The 20331-nt window shown below is 38.3% G+C and overlaps 1 protein-coding gene across 1 annotated transcript in view; it reads left to right on the forward strand.

The window, feature by feature from the left end:
* Window positions 1-3736: 3736 nt before the first annotated feature.
* Zdbf2 (zinc finger, DBF-type containing 2) overlaps window positions 3737-20331 on the forward strand; it is a 38834-nt gene continuing 22239 nt past the window's right edge. The window contains 3 exon segments of the mRNA NM_001427679.2: window positions 3737-3940; window positions 8353-8405; window positions 11337-11451. Coding sequence (NP_001414608.1) covers window positions 11392-11451 — 60 coding nt within the window. The 5' untranslated portion in view covers window positions 3737-3940; window positions 8353-8405; window positions 11337-11391.

Genomic DNA, 20331 nt, shown 5'->3' on the forward strand with positions numbered 1-20331 from the left:
ATCCCCAGCCCTGGATTGTTAGCTCTTAAAGCTGACATATATACTTTTAATAGTTCTATGCTCAAAATCTTGCACACTCACGTTTGGCAAGCGCCCTACTGCCAAGTTACATGCGCTTCCAACCCCAACACATACTCTTTCTTGTTTTGTTCTGTGTGTCTGTTTGTTTGGAGAATAAAGTTCTTGATAGCTAGGATGGCCTCAAACTGCTGATCCTCTGCCTTTGTAAACATTTTCTTTTTGACTTAGGGTTCTTACCATCTCACTTTTTCTGTAATGGTGCCCACTGCCAGCCACTTGTCTCTGCCCCTTCTGCGCTGGGATAAAAAGCGTGTATTACGACGTCTGCACCCCAATTTCTTTAAAAAACATTTTATCGTGTGTGTGAAGACCAGAGAACAACTTGCAGTAGTTCATTCTCTCCATCCACCACGTGTGGGTTCTGGAGAACTGTCTTTACTCACTGAACCATCTCGGGGCTCCCTCATCCTCTTGTGTGTTGGGACTACAGGTATGTGTTACTATACTGGTTCTCATGGTATACTCTTTAAGGTGGTAAAATGCTAGGCTATTGTATAGAAGCTTATACATAGATATGATAAAGAACAAGATAATAGATTTTTTGGGATGTATAATAAACCCCCAAGATGATGAAGGTCTAAATTGCTTTATGATTCAGCAGGGAACTGTACACCTTTTCTCCATGAGGTATTAGCCTAAAATTAGCTAAAATGACAACCAGAAAGTGGGCACTCTGGAGATGATTTCTGCATACACATGAGCATTGTTTTAATTTAAGGTAATAAAATCTGAGAGAATATATACTTAGGATTCTGTTCTCCCAAGACCAGGTATACTAGGGGGGAGATGGGGTGCAAGGAAACCTGTTGACTAAGGTCACACCTCAATAATTGTTTGAAAAGGAAATGGGAAATTACAACTTTTTGATCTTCTCTTATTGATAATGAAGTCTCCCATCTCTCATTACAGTAGACAGAAATCAGCTCTAAAATGGGCTGTAATCTGATGCAGAATGGCATTGCCTCTAATATTGTGGGTTAGAGTTACATTGGAAGAAAAATTATGTGCATCCCATAAGACAGGGATAGTTTGTTATTTCCTTACATGTAAAACACCCTTCCAGACTTTGTACATCATATATACATCAGTGTATATAAGAAGAAATAGAAGTAAAATTGCTTGAGATGTTCCAAAAAAGCTTTCTCAAATTCAGACCTTAATTTTTGTGACTCATGCCTTGAGTCAGCTGTTGATTGCTGTGATTTTTTCCATGCAGTACATTTTCTGTGACACGAAAATGCTGGTGATAGGCGCGATGATTCAGCTTGTCATGTAAACCTGACAACCTGAGTTCAAACCCTGGAACCTATGATGAAGAGGTGTGGCTCTTCTAGTCCTCTGACCTCTACTTGGGTCTTTTTGACGCAGGAGCTCCGTGCCTGGCATACCTAACAACACATATGTACTAACCCTCCATATAATATTTAAATTATAGATATAAGTTGAAATGTTCTAGGCTGCTAACAATGCATAAGATCTTAGTCATTCAAGCAGTTAACCCAACCTCTCCCTCAAATTTTGATGCTGGCACCTTCTTGATCGAAGAAGATGGCAGTGATTTCAGGTGATCTCCAAGCCATGGTCTTTCTCTTCAGTTTTTCCGATTAAAGTTTAAAAGGGATTATAAGTGAGCCGCTTGGCCATCAGTTTAAAAAAAAAAAAGAAAAGAGAAGGAAAAAGATATTTAAGGTGATTTTTTTAATTTTAGTACTGAATTAGTTTTATAGTTTGTGTTTATGTGTGTGTGTGTGTGTGAGAGAGAGAGAGAGAGAGAGAGAGAGAGAGAGAGAGAGAGAGTGTGTGTGTGAAGGTCTTGCTGTGTAGCCTAGGCTGGCCTCAAATATGATATATCCTCATGCCCTCTGGGTGCTGGGGATTGCAGGAACATGGCACCCTGCCCACTGGGCTTGCTGTTTTCACTGTCCAGCTACAGGTCCCTCAGAGCACTGACAACTAACCTTGCTGAGTAACTGGGTACTGGTAATAGATTTTAGCCCTTTCTGTCACCCTCATTTCAAAGTGCTGGGGAAACTGTTTTTGGTTTTAGAAAAATCCTTTTCTCAGAAAAAAAAATCCCTTTCCGCAGAAAATCTCTTTCCATGTTTATTATTTATATGCACACGTTCGAGTGTGTGTTCCTGTGCGCCCGCGCTGTCTGGAGCTAGCAGAAGCTTGCACGTTGTTTTCAAGTTTGAGCAATGAGATGTCTAATAATTCCCTTTCTTGTACGGTTATGGGTTTCATTAAACAATGCATTTTACTCATTTGAATCGAGAATAGTTTTGAACAGCTGCATACATTTTTTTTTTTTTTTAATGTGGAAGCAATACTGCCACCTGGCCAACAAAAATCAAGAGGCTCCGAGTTTTTAAGATGCACTCTGATTTCGGAGATTTTGAAGTGGGAAGAGTTTAAAAAAAAGTGTGCTTTAGCTGAAATACAGTTATGTCTGGAGGGATGGGTTAATGCGTGACTGGGTTTCTTCGATAATTCCAAGGCTGATATGTATACAACATTTCTCTTAAAGACATTTGTATTTTTGGTGTTTTAGAAGAAATCTAGAGCCTGGGAGTATAGCACAAGGTTCGGCTGCTGTGTGCTGTGTGTTGAGTGGCTGGGCTGAGTCTCCTGAAAGGCAGTGAGAACTGCTCCTTCTAAAGCCACCAAGAATATTTTACACAATGCATAGATAGCTCCCTGCCTTCAGCGGTACTTGTATTTCAAGCACTAGGGAGAGCAAAGCAAGAGAATTAAGAGTTTGAGACCAGCCTGAGCTACTTAGTGGACACCCTATCTGCAAAAGAAAAAGGAACTGGTGAAGGAAATAAATATTGCTTTCAGAGGCTGTTCTTATTTTAGGTAACGATTATTTTCTTCATCACAGATTCTTAGTATATATTCAGTAGTGTCCGATTTAGCTTTGTGCACCCCCCCCCGCCCCCCAGCACTTACGTTGCCTGCTTTTGCTCACTATTGCTTTTGTAGAAGACAGGGTAGTGAATGTACTTGAGGGCAAATATATTTGTTAATATTCATAATCCTTTGTGCTTATTAGGGCTTTGATTACTTTGCCTCTTTAAAGGAACCTGGATCTCTCCCTTTGTTGAAGGGGGTTCTATGGATTCATTTTATGGTTACTCTTTAGCCGTGAAACGCAGAACCAGAAAGCAACCTTAAAACAGTGTCTAGCCCTGAGTAAACGGGTCTTTGAAAAGCAGCTTTTGGTTGAGGCACCTCATTGCAGACTCTGGGCAACCAAGCATTCCATTAACCCTTTGAACGCCATTCTCCCTGCCTGAATTCACATGTTGCTTTGCGAGCCATTTTTCATCTGGTCATTTTGGGATTGATTTCTTCAAAAGCTGAAGCTTGGCTCTGGGTCCTGGCCCCAAGCCCCAACCTACAAGCCCCAACCCCCAAGTCCCGAGCCCCGAGCCCCAAGCTCTGATTCCGACGGGGGCCGCATGGGGCGGCGCCTGCAGGAAGTGTGCGCTTTAAGAGAGGGAGGAAGGGGCTCTCAGCGGCGGGGGCTGGCGCGGGGGCCGGGGGCGGCGCCGGGCCGTGCGTCAGAAGGGGCCCAGCGTTCGCACCTTCGCTGACGTCAGAGCTGCAGTGGGGCTGCGGTGCCTTGGCCAGCCCCTGCCAGCCCGAGACCAGTCGCGACTCGGAGCCCGCGTCGAGCGACACGCGCTCCGCTCAGCTCTGTTCCTTCGCTCCGGTCGGGCGTGGCCGGGGGCCGGGCGGCTTCGGGACGCTTCGAGGGTCCTCGCGGCGCGGCGGAACCCAAGCGGCGGGCAGCGCACCCAGGCCGGCCGCGGCCCGCAGCAGCCCGGAAGGAGAGCAGGCGGCCTCCACGGAGGTGAGTGCCGTGGCGGGCCAGGCTGGGGCGGTGTGCAGCCCGGGAAACCGGTTTCCTGCCCGGGAGCAGCGTAGACGGCTCGCCTGGGCTCCCGCGCTTGCCGCGACGGACTCGGGCGATCCCACGGCGCTCAGCCCCGGGGCGGCCGCGGGTCCGGGCGGAGGGAGGAGGTGGGCCCCGGAGACGGCAGGGACGCGGGCAAGGCCAGGGAGGGCAGCGGGCTGCGGTTCGACTCGGCCGCGCGAGGTATTTGGCGCCACCTGTCCACACACCCCCTTCCCCGCGTTGCCTGCGCGCTTGGTCCCCAGCCTTTCTCGCCGCGGAGTTTTGCTGGGGACTGTCGATGCTGCGGCGTGTGAGTGTGTGCGTGTTAACGATCTCTTTGCTGCCGTCGTGCAACAGTTGTGTAGAGCTGGTTAAAGACACCATCGTCCTTACTTGCTCCCAAGAAGGCCCTTTCCAGGTCCTACGGTTTTCTGACGACAGTTGTGGGTAGCTCGTGAAAGAAAAGGAAAAGATGCCCGTCGCAAGGCACTAAAAACCGTTTTCGTTCCTAAATGATAGTATTTTTTATGTGTATTTGTTTTTTGCTGCAGTTACATGCTCCGAGTGGCGGCGAGGGGCATGAAGAAAGCGCGTAGCAAATCTCATCCACTGGAGAGAGTCCATTAACAATTTCAGATTATCAGCCCCTTCTTTTTGAGAATGTATACGTTCATGTACTTTACTTCATACGCGTGTTTTACATAAGCGGGGTGTTTATTTCTCCTTCTTTTCACTTAATACATCGAGGACTTTTTCTGTATGGTCTGAAACCAAAGCGTAAAATGCTAGCTAGAAACTCGTTGAAAATTTGATTACGTATCACTGCAGTAGTCAGCCCATTGGCTGGAAGAAAGCTGAAATCAGGGTAGCAACCGGTTTCTATAAAATATTGTTTACTCTTCCTCATAATTTGGGGCACTGTTTTTCGTACTGCAATTTTCTACTGGTTGATCAATTTTAAGACTGATGTAGTTATTCATGACTAACATTAAAAAATGAATTAAGATAACAGGGAAGATACCAGAATGTATACAGCTAGGGTGTTTTGTGAAACCTTTAAAAATTGGGTGTGCATGTGTGTGCATGTGTGTGTACGCGCGCGCGCATCCACTCATTGAGCATTGGGTTGTAATATAAAAATTTTATTGCTTCCTGTGGTCTCATGCTAAATAAACTTGAAGTCACCAAAATACTTTCAAGACTCAGAAAGAAAAATGATGGAATTAAGCTAAATGCTAATTTTATCCTTTTTCGTTTTTGGAGTAGTGACAGTTATGTAGTGTACCAAATTTGGTTACTAATTGTTTTCTTTCACATAATATTAAGACTTTTTTTCTAAAAGTTATTCTACATTATTATTTTAAAACATTTTATAGACGGTAAGGAACTGAAGCAGCATTTGCTCAGATTCACCAGCCACCCTGTTTTTGGTATGAGACCTGGAACAATATATCCATCCTTATTCTAAACCTTGGTTTGCCTCCTATATTTTGATTAGATAATGCATATGAAGCTGTTGACAGCATGCCTGGCTCAGATTAAGTGCTCACGGTTAGCTATTATTATTTTATTAGGACCCAATGGAAGTGTCCAGGATGCTTGTCGCCACCGGGAAACCAGCATAGCATGGATAATCCAAAAGGAAAAAAAAGCAAAGGTGAAAATTAGTTGATAGTGTTCTATGAAGGAACTGACACCGAATTAACATGGTCTTTTTAAATATATGGCTTGGCCATTGTTATAATTATGATTGCTTCTCATATTTCCTACTGGTAGACAGGTAATTTAGATCGCAGGGGTTTGTTTGTCTGAAGTTTAACTTTCTAATGTATTTTTTATTTTTGAGACAGGGTCTCAATATGTAGCCCAGGCGGCCCTTAAATTCATAAGCGTCTTGTGTCAGTCTCCCAAATGCAGGGATTATAGGTGTGTACCACCACAACCAGCTCAGTTTTATTTAAAAACAGATATCCTTGTAATGTCTTTTCTTATTTTTTTTATTAAGTTGATATCTTTTGTCAGGCAGTCGAGAAATATTTCCAGTGAGGATTCTGAATTTTGCTAGCTCTCATTACAGTGACACAGTCAGTTCAAAGACAATATAATTCCAAACCATTTCAACAATATTATTGGTTTATCTCTTGCGCAGATGAGCAAGAAATGTTTTTTAGGGTCTGGGGATTAGCTCAGTGGTAGAGCTCTTTCCTAGTAAGCTCAAGGCTGTGGGTTTGGTCCTCAGCTCTAGAAAAATATTTTTTTTTTTACAAAAAAAAGAAGCAGCAGCAGCAAAAGCATTCCAGGTAATTCAGATATCTCTATTCACTGCCCTGGATTGGCTTATACAATTTTAGATATTATAAAAACCAGTGAAATGAGGAGTGTGAACATTGTCATTAAAAATAGTATTAGAATTTTTATAGAAAATAAATGGAGTGTTTTGGACTTAAAAAAAAAAAAGGCTTCTCTTCCAAAAGATATAACTGGGTATGATGTCTGTAAGGGATTGGGAAAAATGGAAAACAATCATAATTCTACTCTTGGATTTGAAAATGGATTTAGACTCTTGTCCTGTTCTACAGCAGTGAACGGGAGACTTATTGAGAGTGAATCATACAATCTGGGAAAAAAATATGTCTTGAATACAGGTTAATTTGTCCACAAAAAGAAAGAAGGAAAAAAAAACCCAGACAAAAATCTCTCCAAACATCAGAGAAAAAAAAAGAAAAAGAAAAAACAAAACCAAAAAACCCAAAACTAACCTGATTTTAAACAGATATATGCTATACATTTTAAATTAAAATATTAAGATTACATATGTGTTTTTTAAATTATTGGCTACCAACTACTGGCTTTTATTTTGTTGGATAAGAGAGATTTTGTCTTGCACAAATAAAATGAAAGACTATACTGCCTTTAAATATTCTATTTTGGAATTCTGTGTGATGGTATGGGAAGGTACTTATCACGTGTGTTTAAATGGGAGCAGAGGGTGGTCGTATGGGATGTCCAGCATCACTCATTCCCTCTCTGTGCTGTGTGACAAACGGTAAGAAAGGATTGCAGCTTGTTTTATCTTCTTTACGTGTTTTCACAGTTGCGTAACGAAATGTCTTTTGTATTAAAATGGTCAGTTTTTAGTGAAAACTAATGTGAATTGTCCTTTTATAATTTTTTCAAATCACTAATATACCTCTTGTAAAGAAGTTCCTACTCTATATTCTTTTTTGGGGGGTGTTGGCTTTTGACTATTGTCATTTCAAAAATTCAACCTACTTTTTCTGGTTTGCTGCCCCTTAAATTCTCAAATCAAGCCTTTCATTCAGCAAAACTTACTACTTTACTATTTCCAAATGCACTTAATACCTTTTCTTTTTTTATACCTATTTTGTTTGCTACTTGGACAATTTTTTCCTAACCTTATTGTAAGAAACTCATTTCCAAAATTTGGCTAAAAAACAAAACAGAACAAAACAAAAAACTATTATCCCTTTTACATCCTTGACCATTAGATTTCTAAGTTGATCTTGATAATTAAAGCCATTATCACATTTTTATTATTGGCAGCAGTGGATCCAGTCCAAGCTTCTTGCATGCTAGGCAAGGGCTCTCCCACCCAGCTTTGCTCACTGCCTCACGCTTACTATTTTTACTTGTCAGTTCTCAGGCACCACTTCACACGTGTGCGTTGCCTTTCCAGTTCCATTTTATACTCCTTGGCGGCAGGAGAGCTTGTGTTTATCCCCTAAAGCTCCTAGGACGGAGTTTCTGGAGCAGGCAGGTGCCGGGATTCATACGCTCTGAGTAAGACACGGTCCTATCAGTTCTTTTGAAAGTGTCGGAATTTTTCTTTACAAGTGGCACAGGTCAACACCTGAACCATAATTATAAGAAATTTAAAAATTCCATCATTTTGTTTAATTCTTCACTGGTACAGATGGAAAATAAGAAGTGATAGTATTTTTTATTAAAACTAATATGGTAGCTGAGAATTGGGTCTTGGACCTACACTCAGTCTCACATGTGTGCTTTCCTTTGAGATTTCTCCAGAAGCTTGTTTGGCTTTGGACAATTTTGTTTCCCTAATGTGCTGCAGGAGCGGGTGCGCCTCCTCCTCTTCTTTCACAGCTGCTGTTCCTGAGCCAGAGCTCCGAGTGCACGGGGGCTTGCTGGCCCGCAGTCATGCTCCACAGTACCTACTAGGGAGGCTATGCTGTGAAAGTCAGTGGATGGTAGTATGTAATGTGCTTTATGTTCAAGATTTAATGTTTTCTTCTGTCACTGGAAATAATTGTGTTACTTTTAAAATGCCAGTATTACTAGAGGAAGCTTGTACAGTGTCTAAAAAGTGGTTTTATTTTAATTTACAGATGCTTGTCAAGACTAATGCAGTTGATGGAATGCTTGCCCTTTTCTGCCCAAGGTAAGCTGCTCATTACTTTAAAAACAAGCAATCAGTCAGGTTCTAGTAGAATTTAAAATCAATATAAAAATATCGACTTATGCAAAGCAGTATAATTCTAGACTCTGGATAAATGATCCTTTTAATAATTAAAAACTTTATTAGTTCATAAAAATTGGGTCAACTTAGAATCAGCTTGAATTTTTTTTTTCCTTTTCTATTTTTCGGGGCTGGGGATTGAACCCAGGACCTTGCGCTTCCTAGGCAAGCGCTCTACCACTGAGCCAAATCCCCAACCCCTAAATATTTTAATTCTGTAATATATACATGCTATCTTCCTACCCCAGGAGAATTGGATTTGGGAAGTTTTAGGTGAGGTCCTGGAATGTGAAATTTAAAAACTGTCAGCACATACTTCTGATCCGTTGTAACTTCCTGGTTTGAAGACATAGAGACATCAGGTAGTGCCTTTGCAGTCACAGGCTAGAGCGCTAGCCATTCATTCAGGAAAGGTTTGAATTGAATATTAAAGAAGTGGTTGAAACATTCCTTATGTTATAATTTTCAAAGTTTAGTTTTATGTTCTAGGATAAATGTACCCCTTTAGGATTTACTTAGCCTAAAAACTGGCTTATGTATAAATATAACTGTGATCTTTGTCTTATTCGCTGGTTTTCAATTAATAAATGAGGTAAATTAATGAGGAAAAAGATTCAGTGTTAAATTGTCACATATCTTATTTCAGATTCTGGTTTAGTTGATTTGTTTCCCCTGTAAGTGTGGGAAATCAGAAAGGCAATATTTCTCAGTACAGAGTAATAATAGGTAAATGATGGTGATGGAATATCAGCTTGATAAAGCTTTCCTATTCACATTTTATTAGATTTGAGGATGGAATTTCATTTTTACCATCGATTTTAATAGTTAACTCTTTTACATTGCCAAATACTCTTGCTTAGAAGTACTAATGTCACAGAGCTGGGCTTAGTCACACACGCCTATAATCCCTGTGCTTGAGAAGCTGAGGATGAGGGCGGAAAAAGGTCGTCTGCGCGATGCATGAGACTGTTTCTGCCTTTTCCCTCTAAATATATTTTCCAACAGACAAATGTTTAAATATTAGATTAAAACGTGAAAAGCTTATTTGAAATTCTGTTTTTAGCTTTTAACAAACCAGCAAGTACACTACATTGAGTTTATTAAAATAACTGAGACTGTGTATATGTAGCTGGAAGAGCGAGGGAGCGGGAGGGAGGGAGAGGGAGGGAGAGGGAGGGAGGAAGGGAGAATATTACCAACAAATTAATTGGCTGTGTGTCGAGATTATCTAGGGAATCAATCTCTCTTTTAGTACAGTAAATGTAAATTTACTTAAAAGATAAAAGACTGAGAGTAGAAGGGGCTACAAGAGATGAATACTTTTTTTTTTTGCAAAGCAGCAAGGGGTTTCATTTATAAGCAAAGCACAATACCGAGGAGCCACATTGCAAGGCAGGCGTGTACGGCTTACTCAGAGCCCCCTTTTGAATAGTGTGCAGAATCCTTAAAAATTCTGAATCATGGCTGGGGATTTAGCTCAGTGGTAGAGCGCTTGGCGCAAGGCCCTGGGTTCGGTCCTCAGCTTCAAAAAAAAAAAAAAAAATTCTGAATCATAGGCCCTAACTCCTAATTCTCATTTAGAGTTAGAAGAATGATTTTAGCATTCAGCTTGATTTTCAAATTTGCATATATTATGGAAGACTTACAGTTTTAGGTGGGTAAAAATGAGTAAGCCATTTATTGGTCAAGAAATCTCAAAAGTAGTAGTAGTAGGATAGTAGTAGGAAAAATTCCCCATATTTGTGTAACTTGTACTAGAAAAGTTTGATGATTCAGAGGCCATTTTAATTATTCTTGGCTTTAAGCAACTCTGATAAATTATAATAGGGCCTCACTTATAGCCCTAGCACCAACCTGTTTTTAGTTAGCCTCATGGATAAACCAAAGTCACTGATAACACACGTGCTGGCATTCTTTACCAGGACATTTCTGCTGTTTAAATCTCAACAGGAAATTGCAGGTTTATAATGATCTGTTTGGATAATTTCAAATAATTAGTAATGTGTAAGTAGAGCTATTGGAGATTAAATTAACATGCAGATAATGGGAGCCACATACATGTAAATAAAAAATAGTGCTCCTCCCACCTGTTAGTTGTCCAAAAAAAAAAAAAAAAAAAAAAAGAATAGGGAAAAGAAAGCTGGTTGTCAAGGCCCATGTTTATAATCCTAGCATTTGGGATGCAGAGGCAGGAAGATCATGAGTTTGAGATTGACATAAATAACACAGCAAGACTCAAGCCAAACCAAACCCTATAATCTCAAATTATCACTTTTCTAATAATCCCTCTTACATATATAGTTAGTAAGCACTAAACATTCAACTGCTGCATGGCATCTTCAACTCTCAAGATAGAGCATTAAATACCACAAGTTCAGATAAGCTGGAGTTTTTGTATAAGAATGCAGGAAAATTGTGTTAGAATATACTACAGTAATATGATCTTTAGAAATTTAGTGCTGTATTTCATCCTGAATAATTTCCTAGTAACTTGGAGCGATAGAAAATTGTAAAAACCTTAATCATCTTCAGATAACTGGCAACAAACTGTTTGCCAGTGATGTGGAGACGGACTCAGGAGCTTATGCCTGCTTTGCATTACCTCCCTCACGGGTAGAGGTGGGGCCGGTGGGAGTTCGGTGTGGTGATTTGTGCTTGTTATTCCCATACTCGGGATGTTGAGGCAGAAGGATTGTGCTTATTTTCAGGTAGGTTTTAGAGTATATGGTGAGTTCTATGTCAGCTTAAGGTATATAGTGAAATCTGTCTTGAAAAACAAAAATGATTTTGAGCTGTTTTTCCTAAAGTAATAAGGAATTACTGTACTTTAATGCTTTTCCCCTTTCTTTGCAGTTTGACTGTTGGAGGCCAGTAGCCTCCTGACTGACTGACTGGCTGCCTGAAAAAGATGCAGAAAAGACAAGGGTACTGCAGCTATTGCCGTGTGCGGTACCCTAACCTGGAACAGGTGAGAGGCTCCCTCCAATACAGTAACAACCAGCCCTTGGTCGTGAGGTTTCCTTTACATTGTATTAGACTCATTTATTCATTCACTGAGTGGATTTTGTTGAGAGTCTGCAGGTTTGCAGATATAGATTAAGAGTATGAGAATGTGATCATGAGCAAAACAAGGTTTTTTTCGTGGAAGATATAGTGTAGTTTAGTAAGACAGAAAATAAGTTACCATATAAACGAGGGATTTTTTTTTAAAGTGACATTTAGGTTGGTATTTGAAAGTTGCTCAGTACCAGGTTTGCATGTATATGTGTGTATGTATGTATATGTATATATATAAATATATGTATGTATATACACACACACACACATACATACATGTATGGAGGAAAAGTTTTTGACAAAGACCCTGAGGAAGAAGAGTGTCGCGCTCATCAGAAATGAAGAGACCGGGGCTGGGGATTTAGCTCAGTGGTAGAGCGCTTACCTAGGAAGCGCAAGGCCCTGGGTTCGGTCCCCAGCTCCGAAAAAAAGAACCAAAAAAAAAAAAAAAAAGAAATGAAGAGACCAGTGTAACTCCAGTGGAGACTGAGTGTTAGGTGCAACATAACAGGTGAAAAAGAAGAGGAACAGACTCTATAAAACTTAGTAAGTTATCTGGGTGCAGTCATGTACCCCGTTAATACCAGCATACACGAGAGGCAGGCTGGTCTCCATGGATTCAAGACTAGCCTGATCTACAAAGTTCTAGACCAGCCATGCTATACAGTGAGACCTTGTCTCAGAAAACATGCTGACATTTCTATAGGTTAAGGTGAGAACATTGACTTTATGACAGTGAGGTGGATAGCCATCTCAGGACTATGAAAAGGTGATTGTATTATTGCACTCACACTTTAGAAGGATCACTCTGAGGGGGTTGGGGATTTGGCTCAGTGGTAGAGCGCTTGTCTAGGAAGCGCAAGGTCCTGGGTTCAATCCCCAGCCCCGGAAAAAAAAAAAAAAAGAAAAGAAAAAAAAAACTACAAATAGAAGGATCACTCTGTCTGCTAATGGGGTAGAACACTTGGTACGGAGATTATTTTATATTTATTTTTGTTGCAATGTAATTCTTTTATCATAAACATCCCCCCTTTAAACTGAAAATCAGAAATCTTTAGTATATGCACAAAGTGATATATTCTATTTTCATCTTTAAAAGGAAACCACATACTTAATGAATAGTCAGGCTATACTCCCTTGGATATCTAACCTCTGGCAAGCACTAATTTACTTTCTGTTTCAAAAGATTTGACCATTCTAGGTACTTACCCCAAATACAAGCATATGCTATGTGACCTTTTGTGTCTGACTTTTCATTTAGCATAATATAGCTAAGGTTCATTCATATCATAGCATGTATAATTACCTCATTATGGCTGAATAATATTTCATTATAAAAATAATACCATGTTTTATTTATTCATTCAAAACTGATGGATGCTTAGGTTGTTTTTACTTTTTTTGGCTACCATGAATATTGCTGCTATGGATATTTGTGTATAATTTTTGTGTGAACATACATTTTCAGTTCTCTTGGGTATATATGTAGGACTGGAATTTTTGGGTCATATGATAACTTGTTTTTGAGGAACTGCCTCACTGTTTTCCAAAGTGGCTCTACTATTTTCTGTTACCTCCAGCAATGCATGAGGGTTCCAGTTTCTCCTCATCCTTGCCAGCACTTTTTTTTTTTTTAATTATAGCCATTTTGTGGATGTGAAGTGATCATCTCATTGTGGTTTGATTTACATTCACCAGTGTCATTGAGCATGTTTTTCATGTGCTTATTGGCTGTTTGTGTACATCCTTTGGACAAATGCCTAATGAGATCCTATGTCCATGTTTTAGGTGGTTTGTCTTTTTTATTGCTGAGTTATAAGCCTTTCTTCTGGCTAGCAAACCTTTATGAAATAATATGATTATAATACTTGATCTATTCTGTGGCTTGTCTTTCTACTTATTTATGGTATGCTTTGACGTATAAAGGCTTTAAATTTTGCTAGGTGTGATAATGCTTGCCTGTAGTCCCACAATTTAGGAGGTGGAAGCAGGAACATTGCAAGTTCCAGGCCAGCTTGAAAAGCATAGTGAGACCTGTCTTAAAAATCAATTTTAAACTTTGCATCATTGAATTTGTTTATGTTCCTTTTTTGTAAATTAAAGACAGCTCTTACTGTGCAGCCCAGGCTGGCCTCAGGCTTAAGGGATCTTCCTCTTTTACCTCCCGAGTACTGAGATTTGCAGGTTTGTACCATGCACTTTTCTTTGTGTTGTTTTTGATGAAGGATTGCCTAACAACATTATGAAGATTTATGCCTGTATTTTCCTCTAAGAGTTTCATAGTTGCTTTTATAATTAGGTCTTTTGTTCAATTTGAGTTAATTTTTGTATGCTATGGAAGATAGAATCCAATTTCATTCTTTTGCTTGTGATACCCAGTAATCACTACACTCTTTGTTGAAAAGACTAGTCTTTACTATTCAATTGTTATGTCTGTTGAAAATCAACTACTTATAATTGTAAGAGTTTATTTCCTTGTTCTTAGTGTTGTTCTATTGGTCTACATATGCATCATAATGCAGTACCATGTCTTTTTAAAATGTTTTAAACTGGCTGGAGAGATGGCTCAGCGGTTAAGAGCACTGTGTGCTCTTCCAGAGGTCCTGAGTTCAAATCCCAGTAACCACATGGTGGCTCACAACCATCTATAATGAGATCTGGTGCCCTCTTCTGGTATTCTTAATCATAATAAATAAATAAATCTTTAAAAAAAAAAAAAAAAAAAAAAAAATGTTTTAAACTGGCATACAGTAATTATATGTATTTATTAGAAAACTCCGATATTTCAGCACATGTATACAACGTGTAATGATCAGATCATGGTAATTGTCTTGTCTGTCATTTCTTTGTACTGGGAACATTCTCTCTGCTATTTGAAATACAGTTAATTGTTGTAAGTCATAGTTACTCTATCTGTTCTATAGAACAATAGAAGTTATGGGGTTGGGGATTTAGCTCAGTGGTAGAGCGCTTGCCTAGCAAGCACAAGGCCCTGGGTTCGATCCTCAGCTCCGAAAAAAAAAGTTATTACACCTAGCTACCTATACCCTTATATCCATCCATTAATCATCCTCTTTCCATCCCTTTGTCCTTGTCAAACTTGGGTGACCGCTCTATCCATTCTCCATCTGTAGACCCCTGGACTGATTCCCGTTGGTAATATTTTGTAGTAAACAGAAGAAAGCAGACGTTACCTTGGCATGCTGATTTTATTTCCTTTAGATATGCATCAGTAGTGGCATTTTCCATTATAAGTGGTTATGCTTCTAGTTTTCCAAGGGACTTGTGTCCTGTTTTTTTGAATGGTTCTGCTGTTTAACACTATTCTTACAGTAGTGCTTCCCCTGTGTCACATCCCTTTTAGAACTTGCCATTTTAAAATCTTTTATTAGTAGCCCTTTCTACAGGATTGAGACAATATTTGTCTTTATATTTTCTTGATAATTAGTGATATCAAAATTTTTTATACATTGGTTTGCTATTTGTATGTTGTCTTTTAAATATGTCTACACAAGTTATTTGCCCACTTTAAATTATTATATTTTGCTGTTGAATTGTTTGAGTCCCTTATATATGAATGAATCTTTTGGATGGCTGGGTATGGTGGCTCATGCCTTCTAGACAGTCAGGAAGTGTAAAAGCAGGAGTATGAGGAATTGAATGGCATCCTTGGCTACAGAATGAGTTTGAGGCCAGCCAGAAATACATGAGATTATGTCTCAAAACAACAACAAAAGAACAATAACAGAAACCAACACTAAAGAATTCTGTGCTAGTGAAGTAACTTGGGTAAAACACACCAAAAGTTAAGGACTGAGCTTGAATCTCTAGAACTCCTGTAAGTAAGGCATGGGAGAATACTTCTGTACTTTTCTGTGCTTCTGTGGTAAGATAGGTAGAGGCAGGAGAATGGTATGCAGCAGTGAACAGATAATATGGAGAGATATTGTTTCAAAGCAAGGTAGAAGGGAAGAGCTGGCACCCAAGGTTGTCTCTGACTTTTCTATGTGCACCATTGCATGTTCATGTCCCTTACGTTTTGTTTTAGTAGTCTCTTATACTTGTGTGTCTTTGTTACTGTTCTATTGCTATGAAGAAACACCATAACTAAGGCAACTCTTATAAAAGAAAACATTGTACTGGGGGCTTGCTTACAGTTTTGGAAGGATATTAGTCCACCGACATCATGGCGGAGAGTGGCACAGTATAATAGTAGGCAGCCATAGTGTTGGAGAAGTAGCTGAGAGCTTTACATTGTGACTTTTGGCAGTAGACAGAGACTGAGGCTGGCAGAGGCTTTTGAAACCTCAGTGCCTATACCTAGTGACACACCTCTTCCCACAAGGTCACACTTCATCCAACAAGGCAACTCCTCCTAATCCTTCTAATTCTTCCCAAACAGTTCACTAACTGGGACCAAGCATCCAAATATAGGAACTTCTGGAGGCTGTTCTTATTCAAACCATTTGAGAATCTGATACTATTTGGATCGATTTCTTTTGTAATAAGAGATTGAAGTCTAGTTTTATTCTGTATTTATTTAATTCATCATCATCATCATCATTATTATTGAGACAGGGTCTTACTGTGTAGTTCTAGCTGTCCTGGAACTCACCATATACATCAGGTTGATCTTGAGCTAACAGAAGACTTTGGGATTAAAGGTTTAAGCCACCATGCCAGACTTACTTCCCTATATATATAGATAGTGAAGTTTCCCAGTACAATTTACTGAAGAGACTTATTTAGTTGATGCCTTCTTTTCCCTAACGGGTCAACTGCTTTTGTTACATTCCTTGGGTGCCCCAGCTTCTGGTATCATGCTGTTTTAGTTACTATAGTTTTGCACTATGTTTTGAAGTAGCTATTATAGTGGATCCACCTTTATTTTGCTCAAGATTTTTATGTCTGTTAAGAATTATTTTAGGGTCTATGTGAATTTTATGGTTGCTTTTTCTGTAGTTCTGTGAAGGTTATTGGTATTCTGATATGAATTGCAATTGAATTTGTTGATTGAGTATTATGGATACTTTATATTCTTCTAATTCATGAACATGAAACTTTGTTTGGTATGTGTGTCCTCAGTTTCATTCTTTTGATATTTTGTAACTTTCATTCTAGACATCACTCATGTCTTTGGTCAAATTAATATTTAGATGTTGTTATTATTGATACCTTTCTTGGTAACCTTTTAACAAACAATATATAAAACAGGTGCTTTTTGTCTGTTGATTTTTATATATCCTATACCTTTATTGAACTTGTTTTTCAGTTTTAAAAATATTTTAATGGAGTATAGTTTTTTTTTTCCTTAGTGAAATTGTCATCTGGGGCTGGAACGGTTCATCAATTGAGTGCTTGCTGCTCTTGTGGAGGACCTGTGTGTGTTCCTAGCATTTACATGGCTGTAATTATAGTTTCAGGGTGTCTGATAGCCTTTTCTAGTCTCTATGTACCAGACTTGCATGTGGCGCAGATATACACATGCATGTGAAACACCTATATGTATGTCGTTGTTTTGTTTTTTGTTTTAAGATTCTACAAATGAATAATTTGATACCCTTTACTTCTCTTATTGTGGTGCACTAAGGTTTCTCATCTGATACTGAATCTGAATGGTCAATATGGGTGTCTTTGTTTTATTACCGCTTTCAGAGAAAATGAATTTTAGCTTTCCTCCATTGAATATGATGTAAATTGTGGATAGTCATTTACAGCCCCTATTGTACTGAGTTGTTATTTTTGCACCCAAATAAAAATATTTTATTATAAAGTAATGTTTAATTTTATTATATTCTTCTGCATACAATTAGATGATCATGCAGTTTTCACCTTTTATTATGTTGATGAGATGTTTGTTGATTTATATATTGAACCGTTCTTGTCTTCCTGAAGTAAATCCCACTTGATTATAGTTCGTAATATTTCTTATGTGTTGTTGAATTTGATTCATTAGCATTTTTTGAGAATTTTTATATCTGTTTATTAGCAGTATACATCTGTAAAGATGTAAAATTTATGAGGTCCTGGGCTTTTATATCTCGTGACCTATTTTATTGATTTAGTCTTGTTATCAGTTTGTTGACTTTGTATGTTGTCATGGTTCAATTTTTGTGGGCTGTGTCTATAGAAACACAGTTCTTATAGATTTTCCAGTCTGTTGGTTTATCATTGTTTATCATAGTCCCTAATGATCATTTGTTTTCCTAAAAGATCAGTTGTAGTATTGTCCTGTTGATTTGTTTGATTTTATTTGGATCATCTGTTTTCTGTCCTCTCCTCTCCTTTTCATGCCTGCATCTGTGTGCACATGCTATGTCACTGAGCTACATTTCTAGCCCTCTTTTTATAAATTTTAGTCTATTTCTGCTGTGTTTGCTATTTATTTCTTCCTGCTACTATAAGTTTTGTGTTTCCTTGATTTTTTGGTTGTTGATCTGTGGCACTGTTTTTGTTAAATATGTAGGCTGAAATGCATTATAAACTTCCATCTGTATTGTTTTTGCTTTACTCCATAGGGTGTAGGGTGTCGTTTTAATTTGTTTGTCTTAAGACATTTTAAATTTTCTTTTGATTTCGTCTATTTACTTAAGAACATGTTTAATGTTCGTGTGCTTGTGCAGTTTCTAAAGATACATTTGAGGGTTTTATTCAACTCTGATCAAAGATACATGTGCTGATTTATTTCTGATTTGTTGACAATGTTCCACATGCTGATGAGAATAGTGCTTATTCTGTAGCTATTGGATGAAATAACTCTGTAAGTGCTTGCTTGGCCCCTTTGGTCTATAATATATAAACTATGATTTCAAATATCAGTTTCTTTCTAGTTTTTGTGTAGAGAATATTTCCATTGATGGAAATGGGGTTTTGAGTCTCATTGCTGTATTAGAATCTTCTTTTAGATTGTGTGTGTGTGTGTGTGTGTGTGTGTGTGTGTGTGTGTGTAGATACATACATACACACACATACTTGCACATATATATATATTGTTGTTTATTTGTGTTGATATTTATTTCCTTTTGTTGGATTTCTTTTGTCATTATATCATGTCTCCCCCAGTTTTTACTTCGTCTACTTATTCTGATACAAATGTGGGTATTCCTGCTTGGGTTTTGTTTACATGGTATGTCTTTTTCTGCCCCTCACCTCTAGAAAGTGTATTACTTCACTAGGAAAGTAAATTTCTTAGAGCAGAGTATCATTGAGCCCCTTTTTAAAAATCCCTATTGGGGGGTTGGGGATTTAGCTCAGCGGTAGAGCGCTTGCCTAGCGAGTGCAAGGCCCTGGGTTCGGTCCCCAGCTCTGAAAAAATAAATAAATAAAAAAAATCCCTATTGGGCCAGTCTACATCATTTTGTTTTGAGGATTTAATGTTTATATTCAAGTTTATTATTGATAAGTAATGATACACTCTTGTTATATTTTTACTTTTTTTTCTAATTTTTGGTATAGTTTTCGTTCCTTCTACATATGTTTGTGGTTTGATGATCTTCTGTGTATGGTTCTTCCCTTGTATATCTGAACAACTATTGAGTTTTATATTTGCACATGTTTTTTGATATTCATTGTCTTTGCTTCCAATGTAGAGCTTTAATAGACATTTCTTTTAGGGATGGGTAATCTGATGACAGGGAATTACTGATTTTTGTGTTTGAAAAGACTATGTTTCTCTTGCATTCCTGAAGGACAGCTTTGCTGGGTATAGTATTGGTTGTTTGTTTCATTTTTCAGGACTTTGAATATTTCTCATCCTGTAAAGTTTCTGCTGATAAATTTTCTGTTAGTATAGTGGGAATTACTATTTAGGTGATTTGATGCTTTTGTGTTGCTTTTTTAAGAATTCTCTTATTTTTAGCAATTTGACAATGATGACTGAGAGATCATTTTCTTATACCATAACAAAATCCTTGAGATAATCAACTTAGAGAGGAAAAGTTTGTTTGGGCTCTGTTTGGAGACAATCTAGTCTATATTGATAGGTTCTATTACTTGTGGGTTTGTGGTGAGACAGCACAGTGTGGCAGGAAGTACAGTGAGACGAGCTTAATGTCTGGGATGTGAGAAATAGGTAAAATAACAGAACTTTTTCCATAGTTACTGAGGTACACTTTCAGTGACTTAAAACCTCTAGTATTAGACTCCCCCCCCCCCCACTTCTTAAAGGTTCTAATAGTACCAAACTGAAGACCAACTTTTCAATATGAGCCTTTCAAGGATATCATCTTGTAGTATATATGACCTCTTTTAATCAAGTTTCAGAGGTCCTTTAAACTACGCATCTCTTTTCTAAGATGCAAAGTTCTAAGTTGAGTAGATTTTCTACCTTTTAGAACACCATTAATACCAACATGTGCTCATTTTGTCAGAGGCCTTATTTGTTCTTAATCTTTTTTCTAAGACTGGACTACTTAAGAAAGGCAGGCAGATTTTTAGAGTGATTGTGTTCAATCTGCAGATGAACATGTTGAGCAGGAAGCATATATTTTCATTACATAAAGTTTCTTTAAAACGTTGCATCCTAGCCTTAGACTTTTTAGTGTACAGGTTTCGTACTGTTATGTTACATTTATTAATATTTTGATGTTATTTTGTTAAACTCATTTTTGATTGTTTATCTCTAGTGTATAGGCCTACAATAGCACTTTAAAGTATTGATCCTATACCATGCAACTTGGTGGAACTTAATAGCTCTAAATTTTTTGAGTCCTTAAGACTCTTTGTATGTAAGATCCTTCCATATACAAAGTAATTACACTAGTTTTCTTAGTCTGAATACTCCTTTTCTTTC

This window comes from Rattus norvegicus, chromosome 9 (assembly GCF_021556685.1).
Source record: "Rattus norvegicus strain SHRSP/BbbUtx chromosome 9, alternate assembly SHRSP_T2T, whole genome shotgun sequence".
In the NCBI taxonomy this organism is placed as follows: Eukaryota; Metazoa; Chordata; class Mammalia; order Rodentia; family Muridae; genus Rattus; species Rattus norvegicus.